This window comes from Rutidosis leptorrhynchoides, chromosome 4 (assembly GCF_046630445.1).
Source record: "Rutidosis leptorrhynchoides isolate AG116_Rl617_1_P2 chromosome 4, CSIRO_AGI_Rlap_v1, whole genome shotgun sequence".
Lineage (NCBI taxonomy): Eukaryota > Viridiplantae > Streptophyta > Magnoliopsida > Asterales > Asteraceae > Rutidosis > Rutidosis leptorrhynchoides.
In genome coordinates this window covers 487281203-487303522 of record NC_092336.1, presented here as the reverse complement: position 1 = coordinate 487303522, position 22320 = coordinate 487281203, and the positions used below count along the sequence as shown (strand labels likewise).

Sequence of the window (22320 nt, the reverse complement as noted above, 5' to 3'; positions counted from 1 at the left end):
TGCAAATCTTCCATATTAAATAACCATTCGTCGACTCTAAGGCTTGCCAAATGTAAGAGCCCATCGCCAAAAGAGAACTGTTACATTTGCTTTGAAAAGTTTCATTGATGCTTAGATGTAAGACCGCACTTAGATTCCACCACTTATACACCCTTGCCAAATGAACTGCCTTGATTCTAGTTGCTTGAAAACAAATAAAAAAAGACATTTAAGAAAAATCCAAACAAAATTTTGTAGTACTTTATTTTTTTTATTTATTTTTTTATTTTTATTTTTTTTTAACAATCAAAAGTAAACATTATGTAATTGGTTTCAAGTCGTCTAAACTATTATCTTAATGAAAGTGGAGAAAATACAACTTATAAATAATGTGATTCTATGTACTCAATTATTTTATTAATTATCAATAATTTACCTTGATAATGACTATAATGTCTATCATTAACAAAGATTAAAATCATAAACGGAGTATTTATTTATTTATTTATTTTCTTTTTCCAATTTTCCAAACTCTGTCAAACACGAAATAAGCGCCCAATTTCTTCAGTTAAAGGAATAATCTTTGCAAGTCACATTCTTTTGGTGAAGACTTCACGAAGAACACCTTCCCTATAATCACATTTTTCACACTCCCTTTTTTATTCACGAAATCTTTAAGGTTAAAGCTGTTAAACCCGCATTGTTTTCTTCGAAATAATTGTGGTTTCTTTCAAAATAGCAGTTTCAGGTACTTTTTTATGCAAAAGTTAATTACTTTATGTGTGTGTGTGTGTGTGTGTGTGTGTGTGTTATGCTATATTAGTAAATGATACATGTAATATCTATATATATCTTTATCTTATATATATAGAATATATATCTATGCTTATATGGCATGATATTGTGAATTGACAGTAAGGAAATTGTGCCGTTTTACTTTGATTGTAGTTGGAAAACAGCTAGGGTTTTGTGACTCTTTAATTGCTTAATCATGTGGGTTTTTTTAATTTTTATGTTATCTTTTTTTTGTATTCTGAAAAATTTAATCTTGATGTGAAAACTGTTTCAAGTTGGTCAATTTGTCAACGTTAGGTCAGTTTCTTGGTTATTTGAGAGTTGTTTATGGAGAAAGGTTTAGGTGGCTCTTAATTATATTCTTTGTTTTGAGGGTATCTTAAAAATGGTTTTGTTTTTTGTGTGAAATTTAGTTAAAGAATTTAGTGCTAGTTTGCAATTAGGTTTTTGTAGGATTCTGGTTCTTGTTATCCCTTTTTATATGTGGTCTACAACAAGTTTTAAGGATTTTTCATGTTCAATCATGTCTTGTATCTTGAAATAAAACATTTAGGTTTTATGACAAGAGAGAGTTTCAGGTTATTGCATTCGAGCAAACGATCAATTTTGTCAGCTTTTTGGCCGTTCGTGTTTCCTTTTGAATTAATTGCAGCTACTAATATGTATAAATAATAACTGAACTACCAAAAACTTTCTGTTATCTGTTCTATTTGTTGTTTGAATCTTGTTTATTTGTGATTTTTAAACAATTTCTTGAATGTTTGTGTAGTATATGCTGATTTGCTGATCTAAGCTGTCCATTTTGTCATTTCTTGATTGACTGCTTTGGTTTCACCGTAGAATGCAAATTGCTATTGGTGTATAATTTATCGTGTCACAATGAAAATCGAAGAATTTAAACGAAGGGGAACCACTTCTCGAAGGTCTGTTTAAATTTTACTTGAATTGACACGAGAAAGTTTCGATGAGAATTCTTATGTATTTTTTCGTTTCTTGTGATGCAAATTTTAGAACACCAAACGAGTCTATGAGGGCCATTGTTACTATCATAGTTGGTATTGTTTTTGGCTTCTTTATTGGCGTATCGTTTCCAGCCTTTTCACCACCAAAGGTACATATTTGAACCTGTATCCAAGAAAAGTTATTTACTTTTGATTATTAAAAATGATAAGTGGTAATTAAATTGAACTTATAAAACATATTTCAGTTAAACCATCAAGTTAATGGCATTTCTTTTTTATGGTTAAAAAATGATAGCTCAAACTAGTACCTTCAATTGACACATTCCTGGGTGATAAAAATTCGGGTCGCTCTACACAAACAATCTTAAATGTAATTTCTGTAACAAGGGACAACGTCTCCACCAAAGTTCCGCAAATTGATGATTCATCAGAGGTAATATTCTTTTACAATTTTAATGATGTACATAGGTATCCTTATTTCGGTCTGTTTAAAACTACACAAGTTTAATCAAGCAACATGTCAGTCTACAATTATATCAACAAAGACCATATTCCTTTTGGTTTTTATAGTGGTCAAAGTCTCTTAGACTTTTACCAATCATGGTCAAAATAATTTATAATTCAATTAAAGTGCCTTGAACCAGAATTATATTGCAGATTTACGTCTCAACCAACCCTCGGGGTGCGGAGAGACTACCTCCAAATATAGTTGCTTCTGAATCAGACTTTTATCCCCGAAGACTATATGGAAGACCTAGCGAGGTTAGTTTGTCCCTTGCGAGAATTCTTTTGTCAAACATATTCTTTTTGGGTCAACTTTAACCGCTTTACGCTTGCAGGACCTAATGTTCGAACCAAAGTATCTCGTAACGTTCACCGTTGGTTATAATCAGAAAGATAACATTGACCAAGCAGTCAAAAAGGTTCAATTTTTTTCTTCATATATTCCACTGACCCGCCCGATATCTCTGCCTTAATGATGTTTAATTCAACAGTTTTCAGGCAACTTTACCATCCTTCTGTTCCATTATGACGGCCGAACAACCGAGTGGGATGAATTTGAGTGGTCTAAACGGGCCATTCACGTAAGCGTTCCGAAGCAAACAAAATGGTAAAGAAGCTAGCAAGACTTTTCATTTTTCACCAGTTAGATTTAGGCGGTTGTTTGACTTTTTGTTGACTTTCAAAGGTGGTATGCGAAAAGATTTCTGCATCCTGACATTGTTGCCCCATACGAGTACATATTTATCTGGGATGAAGACCTAGGAGTTGAAAATTTTGACTCTGAAGAGTGAGTGTCAATTCCAATTGATGTCTGTTTATTAAGACTTTTTGATTAGTCAAAGTTTGACTTTGATTTTGGCTTGTTCTTTGAATCTTTATGTTTCAGATACATTAAACTTGTGAAGAAGCATAAATTGGAGATATCCCAGCCTGGTTTGGATCCTAATAGTAGGGGTTTGACTTGGCAGATGACCAGGAGACGAGAAGATCTTGAAGTCCACAAGTAAGTCAACATGTTAAATATGTAATTTTTTGTACGTTTTTGATTTTTTTTATGCTTATTAATCGATAAAAGTGACTTGTTTATGGTCTGTGTTTCCTTTATAATGGTTTTATAGGGTAACAGAGGAGAAACCTGGATGGTGCAGCGACCCACATTTGCCTCCATGTGCAGCGTATGAACAACCTTTTTCTACTCCTAGATATTTTAATTATGAACCTTGATATTACATTATTTTAGGTGACGATTTCAACCCATTTACCTAAAATCGATCAATTTTGGTTATATATTATCTCCAACGGGTCAAGTGGTTGGAGGTAAAAATTTAGCTGAAAATAACAGGTCATATGGGTATGAAGTTGCAGAAAGTGATGTACACGCCGATATGCTTGTAATATCCTATATTGCTCATTACATAGTAAAAATGAGATAATTTATTTACTAGTATAGTTTTTTAATTTTTTTTATTGTACATTATTTAATTTATTGCACAATTTTTAAAAAGATGGACAAGCGTCGGGGTAGCGGTTTGGGTCAAAATTTCATCCTTAATTAGACGGTAATATATTTTACATAATAATCACGTTGCTTTGACTGTATTATCTATCAATGCCTATAATAACAGATTTGTGGAAATCATGGCTCCCGTATTTTCTCGAGAGGCTTGGCGTTGCGTTTGGCATTTAATTCAGGTATAAAATATACTATGGTCATTAACTTACCCATTTTCTCAAATGATTAAATGCTCCATTGGCTATTAATGTAGAACGATCTGGTTCATGGATGGGGTCTTGACTTTGCCCTCAGAAAATGTATAGAGGTAATGCATATTTATGTTGTAATTTACCATAAATGTAACTCGGTTAAAGGTGGTAATATGGGCTGGTCATATAACAGGTTAAAATAGGTTTGGGTCAAAAACAATCAATTTCTGTATGCACTTGGTTGGATTGACCCAAATCCTTTTTTGTCCAAATCGATTGATAATTGTTAATATTAATGAATACTGTAGAACACCATATCTAGCACCAACTGTTTGTAAATACTATTAATACTTGGTGTTTTAAACAAAAGTGACATATGCTTTATAAACAATTAGCTGTGCCGGAAATCTTTTATAAAACATTTATCGGTTATGGCTGTAAATACTTAAATCGAAATATAAAAATAAAAGTGTGTTCTCTCTTATAATACAAACTAGCCTGCATACGAAAGGATTGGAGTGGTAGATGCACAATGGATCGTTCATCAAGGGGTACCTTCACTCGGAAACCAGGTAAAAAAACCATCATTTTTTTTTCTTCCCGAAATTACTCATGTAATCTCGGGGATCGGGATATTATGATAATTCTCTAATCTTTTTTGTTCCGTTAGGGCAAAGAAGAAAACGGAAGGGCGCCATGGGAAGGGGTATGAACTGATCTGTCTCCATCACATACCCTTTTTAAAAAAAAATAATAATAAATAATTGTATAAATAACTTTCTGGTGTCAATTATGTATGTAACAGGTGAGGGAAAGATGCAAAAATGAGTGGAAAATGTTTCAAGATCGCGTATCAAATGCAGAAAAAGCTTACTACAAGTCGGTTGGGGTTGGATCTACAGATCATGAAGCAAATTGGGTGACATCCGATAGAATTCAGTAGCGACGGATTAGCACATTGGTACGGTTACTTACAGATCACATAGTATATGATTTTAGAGGCGTATCATCGTTACTGTATACGAATATATTTCAAGTATTAATGAGCAAAAATGTTTAACATTCTCAAACGTTAAAAAAGTAGTTTACCAACTCCTGATGGAGATGTTATATTAGTCTTGCAACTCCATTAGATTAGTTTGATCAGTAAAGTTCGTTAGTTCGATAAATTCATTCTCCGTTTTTGGCTTATTAAGAAGCCTTTGGGACACATATAATTTATTTTATGTCATATTACATAAACATATATACACAAAAGAAAAAAAGAAATACAATAGCAAAAGATACAAATTATTGAGCAGATATAGCTTTACACATGATTATATATTTATATATATGACATGTTCAACCTCCCATCATTGACATTGTTTTGCCAAGTTCAAATTTCTTGTGTCTGGATTTAATAAAATCCGCAGCTTCTGCATCTATGTTTTCATCATTTTGCATGAACTCGTTTGCATAGTTGCGATCATAGTAGTAGTCCGTGACAATAGTGTCTGATTGAAATTGGGTCGGGAGTCGTTTGAACCCATTACCAACAAAGTAGATATCAGAATAAGGAGGCGTATTGTGCAACTTGTGTGGTGTTTCCTTTAGTTTCTTCTTTGAGGACTCATGATGATGATGATTGTGATGCGTGGTTGAACGTTGAGTATTCGCCATATTTGTTTTCAGTTGCAAACGGTTAGTAAATGAGATAGATGAAGTTATGTTGAAGTTGATGCATGTATTTATAGATGGTTTGTGTTATAAGAGGATATAAAGGAGTCGAGGAATCAGATTCTGGTTTCTTTTTCATTAGTTTGAAGGTTATCAATTGAGGTATTGAAAGTCATAGATTCGGTCTATTTTCGTGTGTTTGGCAAGTATATTCTTGTAACCATATCGAAAACTCTATTATCATTCGATTTTTCTGCTGCAAACTTTTTTTGAGTTATAAGATTAAAGAGGTTGGCAGGTTATAAAACTTATTGGGCAAGGTTTGACTATTCGTTTACCCTAAGACTACATACATCATACATGATGATATGTACATGACTCACTAGTTATTAGAGACGTTAATGTTGACGATTCTACGATCCCAAGGACAATATTGTTAGAAATAAGGGTTGTGAATTGATAATCTCTGATTGATTGATTCTTGAATCGTAAAACACTTTCGTAATTAAGTATTTCGACGCTTACAAGCCTCGGGTTGTACAATTGTACGAAATCTTAATTCGAATAAGACAAGAACGCAATTTGATTCTAGGCAGGAGAAATCAAATTATATTATTAGTGAGAATGTTATTTATTTTCTGTATGTGTTCGTATGAAAAGCTGATTGCCAAAATGAAAATGAATATTCTTTTAACTTGGCGATTGAATATGCGTGAAAATCGGTTGACTAAAAGTCATGCCATTAGTGGGAAAATTTGTTAAAAGTTAACGTTTCGATATAAAGCATAGTGCTTTTTCAGTTGAGGTTTCGGGGCGCTGCCCCCTTACCCGTGCCCTCTTACATGAGAGCGGGATCCCAGCCACGGGCGTTGCCCTTTGACCCCCGCTATTTTCGTGATAGTATCTAGTCAACTATTACGGGCGTGCACTCCACACTCTCCAAACCCGTTGTTGTGACGACCCGGAAATTTCCGACCAAATTTAAGCTTGATCTTTATATGTTTCCGACAAGATAAGCAAAGTCTATAATATTGGGTCTCGAAAACTTTGAACTGTGTTCATGTATACATTTGACCTTGACTGATCCCGACGATTCACGAGCATTTATATGTATATGAATATTATTTGTAAATATATTATAATAATAAATTTATTGGATTAAAAATATAATTAGTATTTGAAATATATACATATATAAAGTATACTAAATGTATATATTTGGTTTCGAATTTATTTAGTAAACGGTTGCAACACCCGATAGTTATATAAACAAATCAAGATATAATTATTATACTAATATCACTTTGGTATAATTAGTATTAATCGTAATATCAATATTATTAGTATAACTATATATAATGAATATAGATATGAAAGGTTATACATTTAAATTGTTACTAAAAAAATAAAAATTATTGTTATTATCATTATTATTATACTTAGTAATAAAAATTATGATTTAGTCATTATCATAATTATAATCATTATTTTCAAAAATTTTATAATCAATATTATTAAAAATCATTATAGTTATCATTATTATCATAAGTGGAATAAATATTATTATTATCGTAAATAATATTATTATTATCATTTTTATTATCCGTATTATTATTTATTATTATTATCAATACTAATAGTATTATTATTATTATAGTAATATTTATTAAATGATAAAATAAATTATATACATACATATATATGATTACAAATGCTGTCATATATATATATATATATATATATATATATATATATATATATATATATATATATATATATATATATATATATATATATAAATACAAATGCATATATAAACCTCTGTTATTTATATATAAATAAACATATAAAAATAGTCAAATACATAACATACCTAAATGCATATATAAAAATAATAGATATACATAAATGGAGTTAGATATATACAGATATATAATATATACGCAAATATATACTAATATATTTTAGGAAATCATTATTTATTATATTTAAGTTATTATTATTAAAATAATTATAATTAATTATTAATATTAACAATTAATTATAAATAAAATCTTTACAGAATCAATTTCCTGTTATATGTCACGATCGGCTGTTTTAAATTCTTTGTAATCTGTCTCTAATTTGTTATAAGACAATTCACAACAAACAAATTCAGTTATCCATCAAATCTCTCTTTTAATTTTTTTTTATTATATATCCCTGTACTGAACGATTTCTGGGTCGACACTCATAATTTTCTATATAACAATTATTCAACTCCATTGACAGAAAACCATTCGAATATCTCACCAATATCACCATTTATCGATTACTTCTGTTTGTAACTGATTAATTAAACAAGAATATTGAAAACGAGCCAAATATCTCTGTTCTTCATCCATTTTTCCGAAACACCAAATTTGAGTTTAATTCCAAAATCCTCTAATGCAGCTTCGTTATGAATCTTTCATCAAAGCTTTCTGGAAAGTTACAAATCCTCATTTGTTATATTGGATTCGAATTTTTGAAGTCAAACTTATTTTTCAAAAAGTCAAATTATTTGTTCATGGTTAAATTCAAATCTGGTTCGAAGTTTTAAGTTAAATTGTTGATACAGATAGTTTCTAATAACTATTTAGAATATTTTTCATTCAGAGATCGTGATCTAAAACACATTAAAAATCGAGATTCAATTTTGAGTTCATATTTTTGTTTAAACGGGTTACAGCTATTTTAATTGAATTATTTTTTTTCTGTTCTGGTTAATTATAAACGATTACAAGAACTGTTTCCATTTATGTTTCAAAGCTAAACCAAACATTAAAACTAGTTGAGGATTGTTCTCTGGTCGATCCAGTCATGGAAGAAGAAGGGGTTATAGAAAACGGGTTAAGTTAATTAAATTGTAGAGATAATCAGAATTATGGGCTGCAGCTCAATGGTTGAGTGTGGGTGCGGGCTAGCGGGAGGTCTCGGGTTCGATTCCGGCCTGAGACATTTCTTTTTAGAAAACCATTTTGAGGTAGTTTTCTTACTAATTATTATTATTATTATTATTATTATTATTATTATTATTATTATTATTATTATTATTATTATTATTATTATTAATATTATTATTATTATTATTATTATTGTTATTATTATCATTTATGTTATTATTATTGTGTTAATTATTATTATCACTAAATTATGAGTATTTTTTTTAACATGACTAATATTATTATTATCATCATTGTTATTATTATTATGATAATTGTTATTACTTATAATATTTAGAAATATCATGTAACAACCCAACCCGTTAACCAACCAATAACGCAGAAGAAAAAATTTTTTTTTGCTGGTACAGCACATGGCGCGGCGCGCCATATGGCCGCGCGGCGCGCCAAAGTGGCCTGTCCAAAAAGTCATGAAATGCGAAAATGTTTGACCACTTCCCGACGTATTTAGACAAAATGCTTTTAACCATACATTAATATATGTAGAACTAACACGTTCCATTAATAAAATTAGTTTTACGAAGACCGGGCCCACATTGGCCGTTTTATGACTTTCGTACGAAAATACAAGTTTTCAACCACATGATTTGTAATACAAAATTAAGGTCGAGCATGGCGATTGGGGATACGCTACCCAATCCTAATCAATCCAAAAGCAAGCCTTCTAAAGCAACTACGCGAGTCCACTAGTCCCCGCTTACCCGAGCCTCCGCATCCATGCAATCTATAAAAAAGTCAACAACGAGAGGGTAAGCTAACGCTTAGTGAGTGAAAATATACTACATACATATATATGTATAAAATAGACACGCCACAATAATAATCAAATAGCGCATACCGAAGCATCCAAGTATAAGGCAAGCTAAACCTAGCATACCGTACGTTCACTAAGCACAAGCTAACAACACCAACAATATAGTAAGTTCGCAAACAACGTTGCGAACAATGCCAATAAGCTACAACCAGAAGGTTAGCTACATCACGTCAATACAACATTATACGTATACAATATATATATAACAACGCGTAAAACTCCCAAGGTTAACCAGAACACTATGGTGCTACCGGCTCGTGGTTCACACCATACGCAATTGAGTCATACTCTTTTATAGTGCTACCGGCTCGTGGTTCACAGTCGATGCTACCGGCTCGTGGTTCACATCAATTATTTTATAATGCTACCGGCTCGTGGTTCACACTCGATGCTACCGGCTCGTGGTTCACATCAATTATTTTATAGTGCTACCGGCTCGTGGTTCACACTCGATGCTACCGGCTCGTGGTTCACATCCTATCACACACACACATTATGGCACTACCGGCTCGATGGTTCATACCATAACATTCACAAATAAATACGCCATATACACATACGTATAATTATTCCACTCACAATACTACCCTTCGCCATTGGGGTTATATCTAAGTCCGCATCACAATATTAACCCTTCGCCATTGGGGTTATATAATTCACATCATACCGCGTGTGATAATGTACACACAAATTGTGTACCCCGCCAAAGGTGGCCAACCAAAACGCACAACCGTGCCAATTGGACCTATACACAAGTCCATCAAATCCACCTATATGTGAAGTGAGCTCTATAACCAAGAAACACTTCAACCCGACCCGCACCCATCCTACACATACATATGCACATAGGATATTAACACTCACCTTGTCGCCTTGATGAATGCTTCCAAATAAACCGCCACGCGCCAATGGAAAGTACCTATTCCATTATCACAAATACAACAACACACTTAGATTGGATTTACAAACCAACCCAATTTGACACTTAGTGCAAATTCGACCCAAATGCACTTCCAAGTACAAACCGCGCCCAAAATTAACCAATAATCACTAACACAAGTGAAAATGGTCTTAATACGCCAATTAAACCCGATCATAGGTGTTAAACACCTATCTTGCCCAAAAAGACACTTAAACCCTAATTTGACCCATAAGAAGTCAATATCACGCCATTAGCAAGTTTTGACACCAAAACATATTTAACTCGATTCTATGCTTCAACTTAATCCATTTTAAGTTTATAAACCTTATTAAATCGACAATTGGGTCATAACCGTCACCAAACCCTAATTTTGACCCATAGTCAAAATTAGTCAACCAAATAACCCTAAATGGGTTCTAATACTTCCATAATCACTGAACCTAGTGATTAAACCCAATTACAAGTCATAACCATGGCCAATTAGTTCACCAACACAAAATCCACCAACAATAACAATAAACCCGATTACTAGCATCCACAAACTCAATTCAAGAGTTTGAATGGGTTTATTAACAATTTAAGTTCAAACCCTAACTTGAATATCAAATCACTAAGATGAAATTCGGAGTTAGAACTTACCAATACCGCCAAAATGATGCCGTTGACGAGTAGAACAACTTTAATACCCCAGGTTTGACCCGAAACACCCTTCTTCTTCTCCAATCGGAGCTCTCTCTCTCTAAAGCTCTACTCTCACTCTAGGGTTTGAAGATGAGAGTGTTTGATGAGTGAAAATGTGATCCAAACTGATCAAAGGATCAGTTTTGATGACCCCAAACCGACCCCAAGTGAAAAGACCAAAGTACCCTTCATTTAGACCTTTTAAAAAGGCTGAAAATTGCATCAGACGGGTTCGGCGCGCTGCGCCGAAAGGTGGAGCGCCGCTCCAACCTACAGGTCAGTTTTCAGAAACTTGTTTTGGCCATAACTTTTTGACCGTAGCTCCGTTTTCGATGAATCAAATATCGTTGGAAATGTGATAAGATTTCCTTTCCAATGGTAAGGCTTTGGAACATCAACACAAACTTTATTTGGGGTTGAAAGGATACGTACACACCTTGTCACTTCAGACAACGTCCAGTTTCCTTCGGCGTCCGAGCAAGCAACACGTAAACTTCATACACGCATCGTACACCATAAATACATTATGTAAAATAAATATTTGGGTCTTACAACTCTCCCCCACTTAAACTCGATCACGTCCTCGTGATCTTCTCCACTTAACCAATTCGGAACTACTCAACGGTCCTCAATTATAAGTCCCAATCCGACTTTTCTAAGCAATTCTTCCCAATGGATCACTTTTAACAACTAAAATCGTTAACCATGATTTATCAAAACCACAATCCGCGCACTAAAACCTGCTCAATTTCCCATATCGGGAAAAACTCAACCAACCTCGTACCGAGATATAAATTGCTTAGCGTACCTTTACCACGGACAACGCTAAAAGTGACCAAGTCTCAACCTAAAGTCAACAATCCGAACGTTGAAGATCGAACCACATGAATCCTCACGGATTACTCTTACCACTAAACATCCTTTGTAGTGTTCAATACAACCAATACGCCACTATCCTAACATCATAAGCAACGACTAAAACCAAAAGCGCCCAAAACGACTATGGCAACGCTATTCCTAAGGTGTCCAAAATCGACTATTGTCACACCCGTAACAACACGTGAACGAAACATGGCTATCGCAATCACTAATCACACAACATGGTCCTCACGATCCCACCATCGGTGTATAAAACAACCAATAGATCACTCAACACTGGATGAAGTCAGCGGACCCCGAAGGTCATGCTCCACCAATCAAAAATACTATGATGAAGTCAGCGGACCCCGAAGGTCATGCTTCACCAATCACATACGTACTTTTGGCCTCGAACAACGATTAGTGCAACATCGCACTCTGTTACACTATAGTGAACCCTAACGGATACCACTAACCATCCACACAATCGAGCAAGAACCACCTATATCAAACATAGGTACAAAACAATAATTCTCTAAAAGAGAATCCGACACATACATCCCTTAACCGAGGGATTTCACCTTGCTTACCAAACACGTCCATTATCTCTCAACGAGATTTACCACATTACCACCTTGGTGATAATTCAAATCCAAAATCATAAGTACAATTTAACCGAAATTGTACTCTACCACAATCGACCAAATCTAGGTCCCGACACAAGTTTCGGTTTACTAAAACATTGTCCGAAATCTCACACTAAAACCTCCTCGTGCGGGAGTGTAACTCCTCTACTTGGGATTACGTTCCATAACCGCATCTCGTACACCCGTACAATGCTACAAAAGGTAGACTTTACCAATAATTGGGTTCGCACGGCCCATCACCATGTCTTGCTCCAACTTTGAGCATACCAAGGATCCTAACCTATTCTTGAACATTTCGAACGAAAAGTGTACCACAAATTACACGAACTATACACTCGCAATCATCCAATTGCGTTAGTTTGTCGAATTTCACCCGGTCACTCATGAACCTAAGGGTTTCACTTCGGTACCCTGAGTACAATGTAACCGCAACACAATCGGAGTCGAACACCACGCTAGTAGGTATAAAAAAGGCACCTAATGTCGCGTCACGTAGAATCCTTTACCAACATACATCGAGATCCAAAACACTCGATTTCTCGGGTTTCATCCCACCCGTCGAACCTCATGGTTCATCAACTTCAACACGAGAGCGAACATACTCTAACATCCGAACACCAAAACTCATTTCCATGGCTTGGTAGAGACATTTCCCAAATACTAAGGAATGCTTGGTTACGCCAAGTCTTACGCCCTTCGCCCGACAATCCAAAGTCACCATAGGGTACTTCCATTAGGAACGTCACCCATATCAATAACATGCACAACACAATTGAGACCTTAAGGGTCTCACTCGAACGAGCTAAACAACCCGATACCAACCAAAATGCCTAAGCACCCAAGGATTCACACCATAGAGTCAAGGCACAACACACCACTTATACGCTCTGCTGAGAGCAAACCGGAACCATAAACGTAGACCGCCCGCTTGCTACAAATTATCTCCAACGGAGAATAAAGTTTAGCTAAGACTTACGCACATACCGCATGTTATTACAAACGAATGACATATGATTTCGTACTAAAAGTACCTGATGTAGCGCTGTTGGGCTTCCATGCTCCACTTCCCATCATATATTCGCGCTCTAACCTCCTGACCCGATCGTCATGCGATTCGGAACACTCTGACTTCCGGTGTCCCTCCATTCGACAAATGAAACATCTGATTGTACCTAAAGGCACCACCGTACAATCTTGTGCCAAATGACCCCGTTCCCCACACTTAAAGCACGTAAGCTTGTAACCCTTCTTACTCTTCTTCTTCACATTCTCGACGCCTTCAGGCGTACTTCGTGCCCTCTTACCATGAGCACCATGTAATCCTAACCTTGCAAGTACATCTTCATCATCGCTACCTCGAGGTTTGGGAAACCTCTTTTCAAACTCTTCCTTTACAACTTTAGTCACTTGGTATCGGACCACTTTCGTCATTTGTCCTTCGACCAACTCCTTGGTTACTTCTCTAACTCTGCCGGTGAAAATCGAGACATATCGTTCAAACACAGCCTCAATCTTTAACGTTAACTCATCCTTCCCTTCGTGAATAGGCTCACTCGTTCCGCATCCATCTTCCGTTTTCATTCTAAGGAATGCAAACGATTAGATCACGAACGTATAAACCACACGCACAACACCGTCCCATCTTGCTAAACACTCGTCGTACATCACTTACTAGACACGATTTGCACCCGTAATAAGGTTTGCAAGTCTTTATTACGCATACACGCCGTATCGGCTCGTTAGTACAATGACTTCCTCGCTCGATGATATATGCAACCGCAACATAAACAAAGCACAAACAAAATCCTACGCGATATAAACACACTCGAGAATTATTATCACATCACAATAATATATTAATAATATCCGCATTACTAATATACAAGTTAGTCAATCTATAAACAAGACACTAACTAAATCCATTCCGACCCGTAATCCTACAAGTCCCGCAACAATTAAGCACACACACAAGTCTAAGTCTAGGCACCTATCTCAAGTCGCCTAAATCCCTTAGACCATGCTCTGATACCACTTGTAACAACCCAACTCGTTAACCAACCAATAACGCAGAAAAAAAAAAATTTTTTTTGCTGGTACAGCACATGGCGCGGAGCGCCATATGGCCGCGCGGCGCGCCAAAGTGGCCTGTCCAAAAAGTCATGAAATGCGAAAATGTTTGACCACTTCCCGACGTATTTAGACAAAATGCTTTTAACCATACATTAATATATGTAGAACTAACACGTTCCATTAATAAAATTAGTTTTACGAAGACCGGGCCCACATTGGCCGTTTTACGACTTTCGTACGAAAATACAAGTTTTCAACCACATGATTTGTAATACAAATTAAGGTCGAGCATGGCGATTGGGGATACGCTACCCAATCCTAATCAATCCAAAAGTAAGCCTTCTAAAGCAACTACGCGAGTCCACTAGTCCCCGCTTACCCGAGCCTCCGCATCCATGCAATCTATAAAAAAGTCAACAACGAGAGGGTAAGCTAACGCTTAGTGAGTGAAAATATACTACATACATATATATGTATAAAATGGACACGCCACAATAATAATCAAATAGCGCATACCGAAGCATCCAAGTATAAGGCAAGCTAAACCTAGCATACCGTACGTTCACTAAGCACAAGCTAACAACACCAACAATATAGTAAGTTCGCAAACAACGTTGCGAACAATGCCAATAAGCTACAACCAGAAGGTTAGCTACATCACGTCAATACAACATTATACGTATACAATATATATATATAACAACGCATAAAACTCCCAAGGTTAACCATAACGCTATGGTGCTACCGGCTCGTGGTTCACACCATACGCAATTGAGTCATACTCTTTTATAGTGCTACCGGCTCGTGGTTCACAGTCGATGCTACCGGCTCGTGGTTCACATCAATTATTTTATAGTGCTACCGGCTCGTGGTTCACACTCGATGCTACCGGCTCGTGGTTCACATCAATTATTTTATAGTGCTACCGGCTCGTGGTTCACACTCGATGCTACCGGCTCGTGGTTCACATCCTATCACACACACACATTATGGCACTACCGGCTCGATGGTTCATACCATAACATTCACAAATAAATACGCCATATACACATACGTATAATTATTCCACTCACAATACTACCCTTCGCCATTGGGGTTATATCTAAGTCCGCATCACAATATTAACCCTTCGCCATTGGGGTTATATAATCCACATCATACCGCGTGTGATAATGTACACACAAATTGTGTACCCCGCCAAAGGTGGCCAACCAAAATGCACAACCGTGCCAATTGGACCTATACACAAGTCCATCAAATCCACCTATATGTGAAGTGAGCTCTATAACCAAGAAACACTTCAACCCGACCCGCACCCATCCTACACATACATATGCACATAGGATATTAACACTCACCTTGTCGCCTTGATGAATGCTTCCAAATAAACCGCCACGCGCCAATGGAAAGTACCTATTCCATTATCACAAATACAACAACACACTTAGATTGGATTTACAAACCAACCCAATTTGACACTTAGTGCAAATTCGACCCAAATGCACTTCCAAGTACAAACCGCGCCCAAAATTAACCAATAATCACTAACACAAGTGAAAATGGTCTTAATACGCCAATTAAACCCGATCATAGGTGTTAAACACCTATCTTTCCCAAAAAGACACTTAAACCCTAATTTGACCCATAAGAAGTCAATATCACGCCATTAGCAAGTTTTGACACCAAAACATATTTAACTCGGTTCTATGCTTCAACTTAATCCATTTTAAGTTTATAAACCTTATTAAATCGACAATTGGGTCATAACCGTCACCAAACCCTAATTTTGACCCATAGTCAAAATTAGTCAACCAAATAACCCTAAATGGGTTCTAATACTTCCATAATCACTAAACCTAGTGATTAAACCCAATTACAAGTCCTAACCATGGCCAATTAGTTCACCAACACAAAATCCACCAACAATAACAATAAACCCGATTACTAGCATCCACAAACTCAATTCAAGAGTTTGAATGGGTTTATTAACAATTTAAGTTCAAACCCTAACTTGAATATCAAATCACTAAGATGAAATTCGGAGTTAGAACTTACCAATACCGCCAAAATGATGCCGTTGAAGAGTAGAACAACTTTAATACCCGAGGTTTGACCCGAAACACCCTTCTTCTTCTCCAATCGGAGCTCTCTCTCTCTAAAGCTCTACTCTCACTCTAGGGTTTGAAGATGAGAGTGTTTGATGAGTGAAAATGTGATCCAAACTGATCAAAGGATCAGTTTTGATGACCCCAAACCGACCCCAAGTGAAAAGACCAAAGTACCCTTCATTTAGACCTTTTAAAAAGGCTGAAAATTGCATCAGACGGGTTCGGCGCGCTGCGCCGAAAGGTGGAGCGCCGCTCCAACCTACAGGTCAGTTTTCAGAAACTTGTTTTGGCCATAACTTTTTGACCGTAGCTCCGTTTTCGATGAATCAAATATCGTTGGAAACGTGATAAGATTTCCTTTTCAATGGTAAGGCTTTGGAACATCAACACAAACTTTATTTGGGGTTGAAAGGATACGTACACACCTTGTCACTTCAGACAACGTCCAGTTTCCTTCGGCGTCCGAGCAAGCAACATGTAAACTTCATACACGCATCGTACACCATAAATACATTATGTACAGTAAATATTTGGGTCTTACATATCATTATTATTAATATTATTTTACTAAATAAATATTTCGTATATAGAAATATATTTATAAGTAATATTACATACAGGTATGTATAAATCATATTAACAAATTTTATACGAATATTCATATACAACAAATTTGGTATTTTTAATATAGAACTAATTAAATATATTAATATAACTATCTAAACACGAATCATTTTAAATATGCATACACAAAAATTAAATATATATAATAAATAACATAAGTTATAATATAAAAATTTGTTCAATTTCAAGTATATATATTAATATATATAACTGATATAGGTTCGTGAATCCAAGGCCAACCCTGCATTGTTCAGTATCGTCATATGTATTTTTACTACAAAATACAATATAGTGAGTTCATTTGATTCCCTTTTACTCTTTACATTTTTGGGACTGAGAATACATTGCGCTACTTTTACAACTGCTTTATTAAATGCTTTTGAAATACATTTTGAACTGCGAATACATGAAATGCTTTTATAAATGTTTGACGAGATAGACACAAGCAAAACATTCCTCGAATGAATTATGTGGACGTGATAATTGCCACCATTGAATTATGTGGACGTGATAATTGCCACAATTGATATGAATATTTTTCCCCTGATTATTATTGCTTGGTAACCTAAATCAGCCGATGGACTGCAATGAAACTGAGTCAATCTATCAGTGTTTGGCATTGATGCTAAGTACGGATCTACCATATATCCAAGGGGTAGCACGTGTCACCAGTAAATCTAGCCGATGAAGTGTAAACTTTTAGGAGTTTTCTTGAATCATGCAAACTGTTACCACGATTCATTGCCAAATCAAAGAAGGTATGAAAATATTACCCAGGAATTTTATTTGCTACTTAATATGTTGTTTAATTGTAATTCCCAACCCTAATTCGAATTTTATTTTTCATAATGACTCCGTTCATTATAAATTTTCACCATTAAGACACATTTGAGGCATATCCTTATGATTATGTAAACGACGATGTAGATACCATGAAAGACAAAGGTAAATTTTCAAAGACGGTGTTTGACCAAGTTTTTAACTTAAGAATAATAAAAGTTAATGTGATTTGTCCACCTTCACACCTTTATTATTATTGTATATTCTTGGAATGGACTTAGAGTCTTAGACAAGGGTTTGATAGACCGTATTTATGATGGAACCACCGAAGCTTGGCTTGAGTGGTATAGGTAGATCCAACTTGGGGTACTACCAACCTAGGTTCGATTCTCGCTCAAAGCATGGAGTTTTCAACATTTGATGGTACTGTCAACATCAATGCGATTTGGGAAGGTCTCTGGGGGATTTTCCCAACCTTCGATGGTACTGACAACATTGTCGCGATTTGATTTTCCTCCTAACGCGTGTGTGAGTGACAAATAAGAGCATTCGATGTCGATATCGCCGTTAAAAAAAAATTATGATGGACATTTACCTTAACTTTTAAGACATGGTCAGAAATATGAATAGACTTATATGTTGAGCAACTGCAACTTTTGAACTTTAGTTTTAAAATCTTCAACTCTCACTATGTTGTTAATCATATTATGGTAATTCAGTCTTTGATCTTGATTCGTGTATCAAATGCATAAAAAGCTTACTACAGGTCAGTTGGGGTTGGATCTACAGATCATGAAGCAAATTGGGTGACATCCGATATAAATTCAGTAGTGGCGGATTATAGCCCATTGGTATGATTACTTAAAGATCGTGTATTATATAATTTTAAAGGCGTATCATTGTTACTATATACGAATGTATATATATCAAGCATTATTGAGAAAATGTGTTACGTTTTCAAACGTTAAACAAGTAGTTTGCAAACTCGCGTATGCTTCTGATGGAGATGTTATATTAGTCTTGCAATTCCATTAGTTAGTTTGACCAAGTCATTAGTTTGACCAAGTCAGTAAAGTTCATTGGTTTGATAAATTCATTCTATGTTTTTCGCTTATTGAGAATCCCTTAGGAATACAAATATAATTCATTTATTTCATATTACAGTATTACACAAACATATGCACAAAAGAAGAAAAGATATACAATAGAAAAAGGTACAAATTATTTAATATATATAGCTTTACACATGACATGATCATATATTTATATATATGACATGTTTAACCTCCCATCATAGACATTGTTTTGCTAAGTTCAAATTTCTTATGCCTGGATGTAATGAAATCCGCAGCTTCTGCATCTATGTTTTCATCATTTTGCATGTATCCATTTGCATAGTTGCGATCATAGTAGTTCGTTACACCAATGTCTGCTTTAAGTTGGTTCGGGATTCGTTTGAACCCATTACCAACAAAGTAGATATCAGAATAAGGAGGCGTATTGCGTAACTTATGTGGTGTTTCCTTTATTTTCTTCTTTGAGGACTCATGATGATTATTGTGATGCGTCGTTGAACGTTTAGTATTCGCCATATTGGTTTTTGGTTGCAAGCAGTTAGTTAATGAGATAGATGAAGTTATGTTGAAGTTGATGCATGTATTTATAGATGATTCGTGTTATAAGAGGATATAAACGAGTCAAGGAATCAGATTCTACAACCCCAATGGGTGGCTTCACGCTTGATGTTAAGATGCTTGGAAAGTTCCAAAGAGACACATGTTCAATCCCCATTTGGCCCACTTTGGGGGGCTTGCGTTTCCAAAAAAAAAAAAAAAAAAAAAAAAAAAAAAAAAAAAAGGCATCAGATTCTAGTTTCTTTTTCATTAGTTTGATGGTTATCAATTTAGGTATCTAAAGTCATATATTCGGTCCTTTTTTTCACGTGTCTGGCGAGTTAACCGTATCGTAAACTATAACATAATTTGATTTTTTGGCTGCCAACCTTTTGAGTTGTATGATTGATGAGGTTGGCAGGTTATAAAACTTATTGGACAAGGTTTGACTAATCATTGAGTCTAAGACTGTATACATCATGCATGATATATACATGAGTTACTTTTTCAGGTATCTTTTGCTTTATTTTTGTTGAACAGAAGATGTATATCCAGAAAATGTTGACGTTTCTACGATCCAAAGAACAATACCCTGATCGAAGAGAATGTTCAGATTGACTCAGCGCTAAGTAAACTATTCGTATATACTAGGAAACGTGACCATTTTCACAAAGTTTCACCTTCAAAAGTCAAAACTAACAAAGCTAAGCACTTTAGGTAGGCCCACGACGGTCTAGAAATGCTAAGCCAACGCCCCTTTTCCTTGGTCAACCAAAGTCTTCAGAGAGATGCTACTGTTGCTAAATCAGCCGATAGCGTAACATTACCTAGTTAGTCAGTGTTTGGCATCGATGTAATTCGAATTTATCCAAGTATAAAGGAAAAGCTATAGGCTGCATCTTCTATTTTTATTGAGACTATTCAGTCGAAGCTAAAAATTTGGCCTCATATGCATCTAAATTGTTAAATTATTGATTTATAAAACCTGAAAATTACGCGTGAAGACTCAAGTTTAGTCTCTAGGGCTTACAAGTACAACCTTTTATTTAACATCGGTTAGGAGTCACTAAGTGGGAGTCGAACCCTTGACCTCCCATCCCATAAGGGAAGTCAGGTCACCACCACTAACTCAACTCCTTGTTGTTTACAAGTACAACCTGGGATCTTGTTTTGAATAAAAATGCAACATGAAAATGACGTTTAGAGTGTCAATTCAACTAATCATACAACACGGTACAATAACATTTATTCATATATGCATGTATGTGATGTGATATGCACATCATTTTTATGATTTACTCTCATACTCTGTATAAATTACTTTTTCAAAACATATACTCTGGATTAGCTTCAGACATAATAATTTTATTGAGTGGCAGTGTTAAATAATACTAATTACATGGCTCATGGGATGCAAATCATAAGGTATAAAATCGAAGAAAAATATTTTATAGAGTTGCAAAATCATCCAACTAATTAGAAATATATTAACATTATGAAATTCTCTCATACATATTTTGCTCCTCGTAAATTTGATGAAAGTGAAATGATTTTATTTGAAATATGTTGGAAATATGTGTGTTTCATTATATTTGGACATCAATTAATATACGATGAAATATTATATATTAATAACTAGTTAGCAAGTTTTGTAACCTTTAACGAGGGCTTTACACAAGCTAAGATGTGTCCAAATTAAAATAATGGTGAATGAGATATCGGATCTCAAATTTGGTTATAACTTGTCTCACATAGGAATGAGAACAAAGTTGAAAAGTAGTTATAAGAGTTAAGCTACAAACTACAATAAGGTGTTATATATGATGTGAGTGAGCAATTTTGCTATATGTTTTTATAACATAAATGCATCATTAAAAACCATCAAGTATGTGCCATCAAATATGAATTATTTGAATTATTCTATAATAGTTTCAGTTATGGGAATAATCATTAAATAATTAAATGATGTTAATGGTTGGTCACTCGTTGAAATTCCCATACACAAGTAACATTTGAGTTACTACTCATTAAATAATTAAATGACTTTAATTATATGTGTTAATGAGTATGATGGGAGTTGTTACAAATTGAGCTATAAAATGATGGTTGATTTTTGGAAAATACACCAACAAATAACTACGTAAAATAACACACAAGGTTTGCAACAATATTTTTTTTGAAGCATTCTTTCTGGATTCAACAAGGTCTCCCCGTCCGAAGAATTTTCAGGCAAGTTCAAGTCCGGCAGTACGCTGCTTAGGACCGGTGTACCCTGGGAACAGACGAAGAATCTGTTTAAGGGAATTGTGTCAAACACAAGCCCGGTTCCATATTCTTTCCGGTTTGATCGTTTACTACTATTTAGTTTATGTGTTTCGTATATGCGGTTTCGTTATATTTGTCCTACAACTTAAACAGACTCTTTTCTCAAACACGAAATTGTGTTTAAACATTTTACTAGCATTAAACTAATTCGTGGACTGTTCTAATATCCTTGCGTATTTGAACATATATAGAATGGAAGTTTAATATAAGTCCTTCTTGCTTTTCAAAAAAAAAAAAAAAAAAAAAAAAAAGAATGGAAGTTTAATTTGTTTATTCTGATTATGACAAACT

At 34.9% G+C, this 22320-nt stretch overlaps 1 protein-coding gene across 1 annotated transcript; it reads left to right on the top strand.

Moving 5' to 3' along the window:
- Positions 1 to 579: 579 nt before the first annotated feature.
- On the top strand, positions 580 to 5084 carry LOC139844632 (uncharacterized). Its single transcript, XM_071834865.1, has 15 exons — positions 580 to 727; positions 1544 to 1697; positions 1786 to 1885; positions 2032 to 2169; positions 2394 to 2498; positions 2576 to 2659; positions 2732 to 2847; positions 2926 to 3027; positions 3127 to 3243; positions 3359 to 3415; positions 3866 to 3932; positions 4007 to 4060; positions 4442 to 4516; positions 4615 to 4650; positions 4750 to 5084. Exons 2-15 carry the CDS (start codon positions 1654 to 1656, stop codon positions 4885 to 4887), a joined length of 1233 nt encoding a protein of 410 aa, XP_071690966.1. The 5' UTR covers positions 580 to 727; positions 1544 to 1653; the 3' UTR covers positions 4888 to 5084.
- The last annotated feature ends 17236 nt before the right edge of the window (positions 5085 to 22320 follow it).

What these genes read in the sequence shown, in the direction of transcription:
- LOC139844632 (XM_071834865.1), top strand. Translation starts at nt 1,654, where the DNA reads ATGAAAATCGAAGAATTTAAACGAAGGGGAACCACTTCTCGAAG. An exon ending in TTGACCAAGCAGTCAAAAAG is followed by an intron (nt 2,660 to 2,731) that starts GTTCAATTTTTT and finishes TTAATTCAACAG; the next exon opens with TTTTCAGGCAACTTTACCAT. An exon ending in GAAGATCTTGAAGTCCACAA is followed by an intron (nt 3,244 to 3,358) that starts GTAAGTCAACAT and finishes ATGGTTTTATAG; the next exon opens with GGTAACAGAGGAGAAACCTG.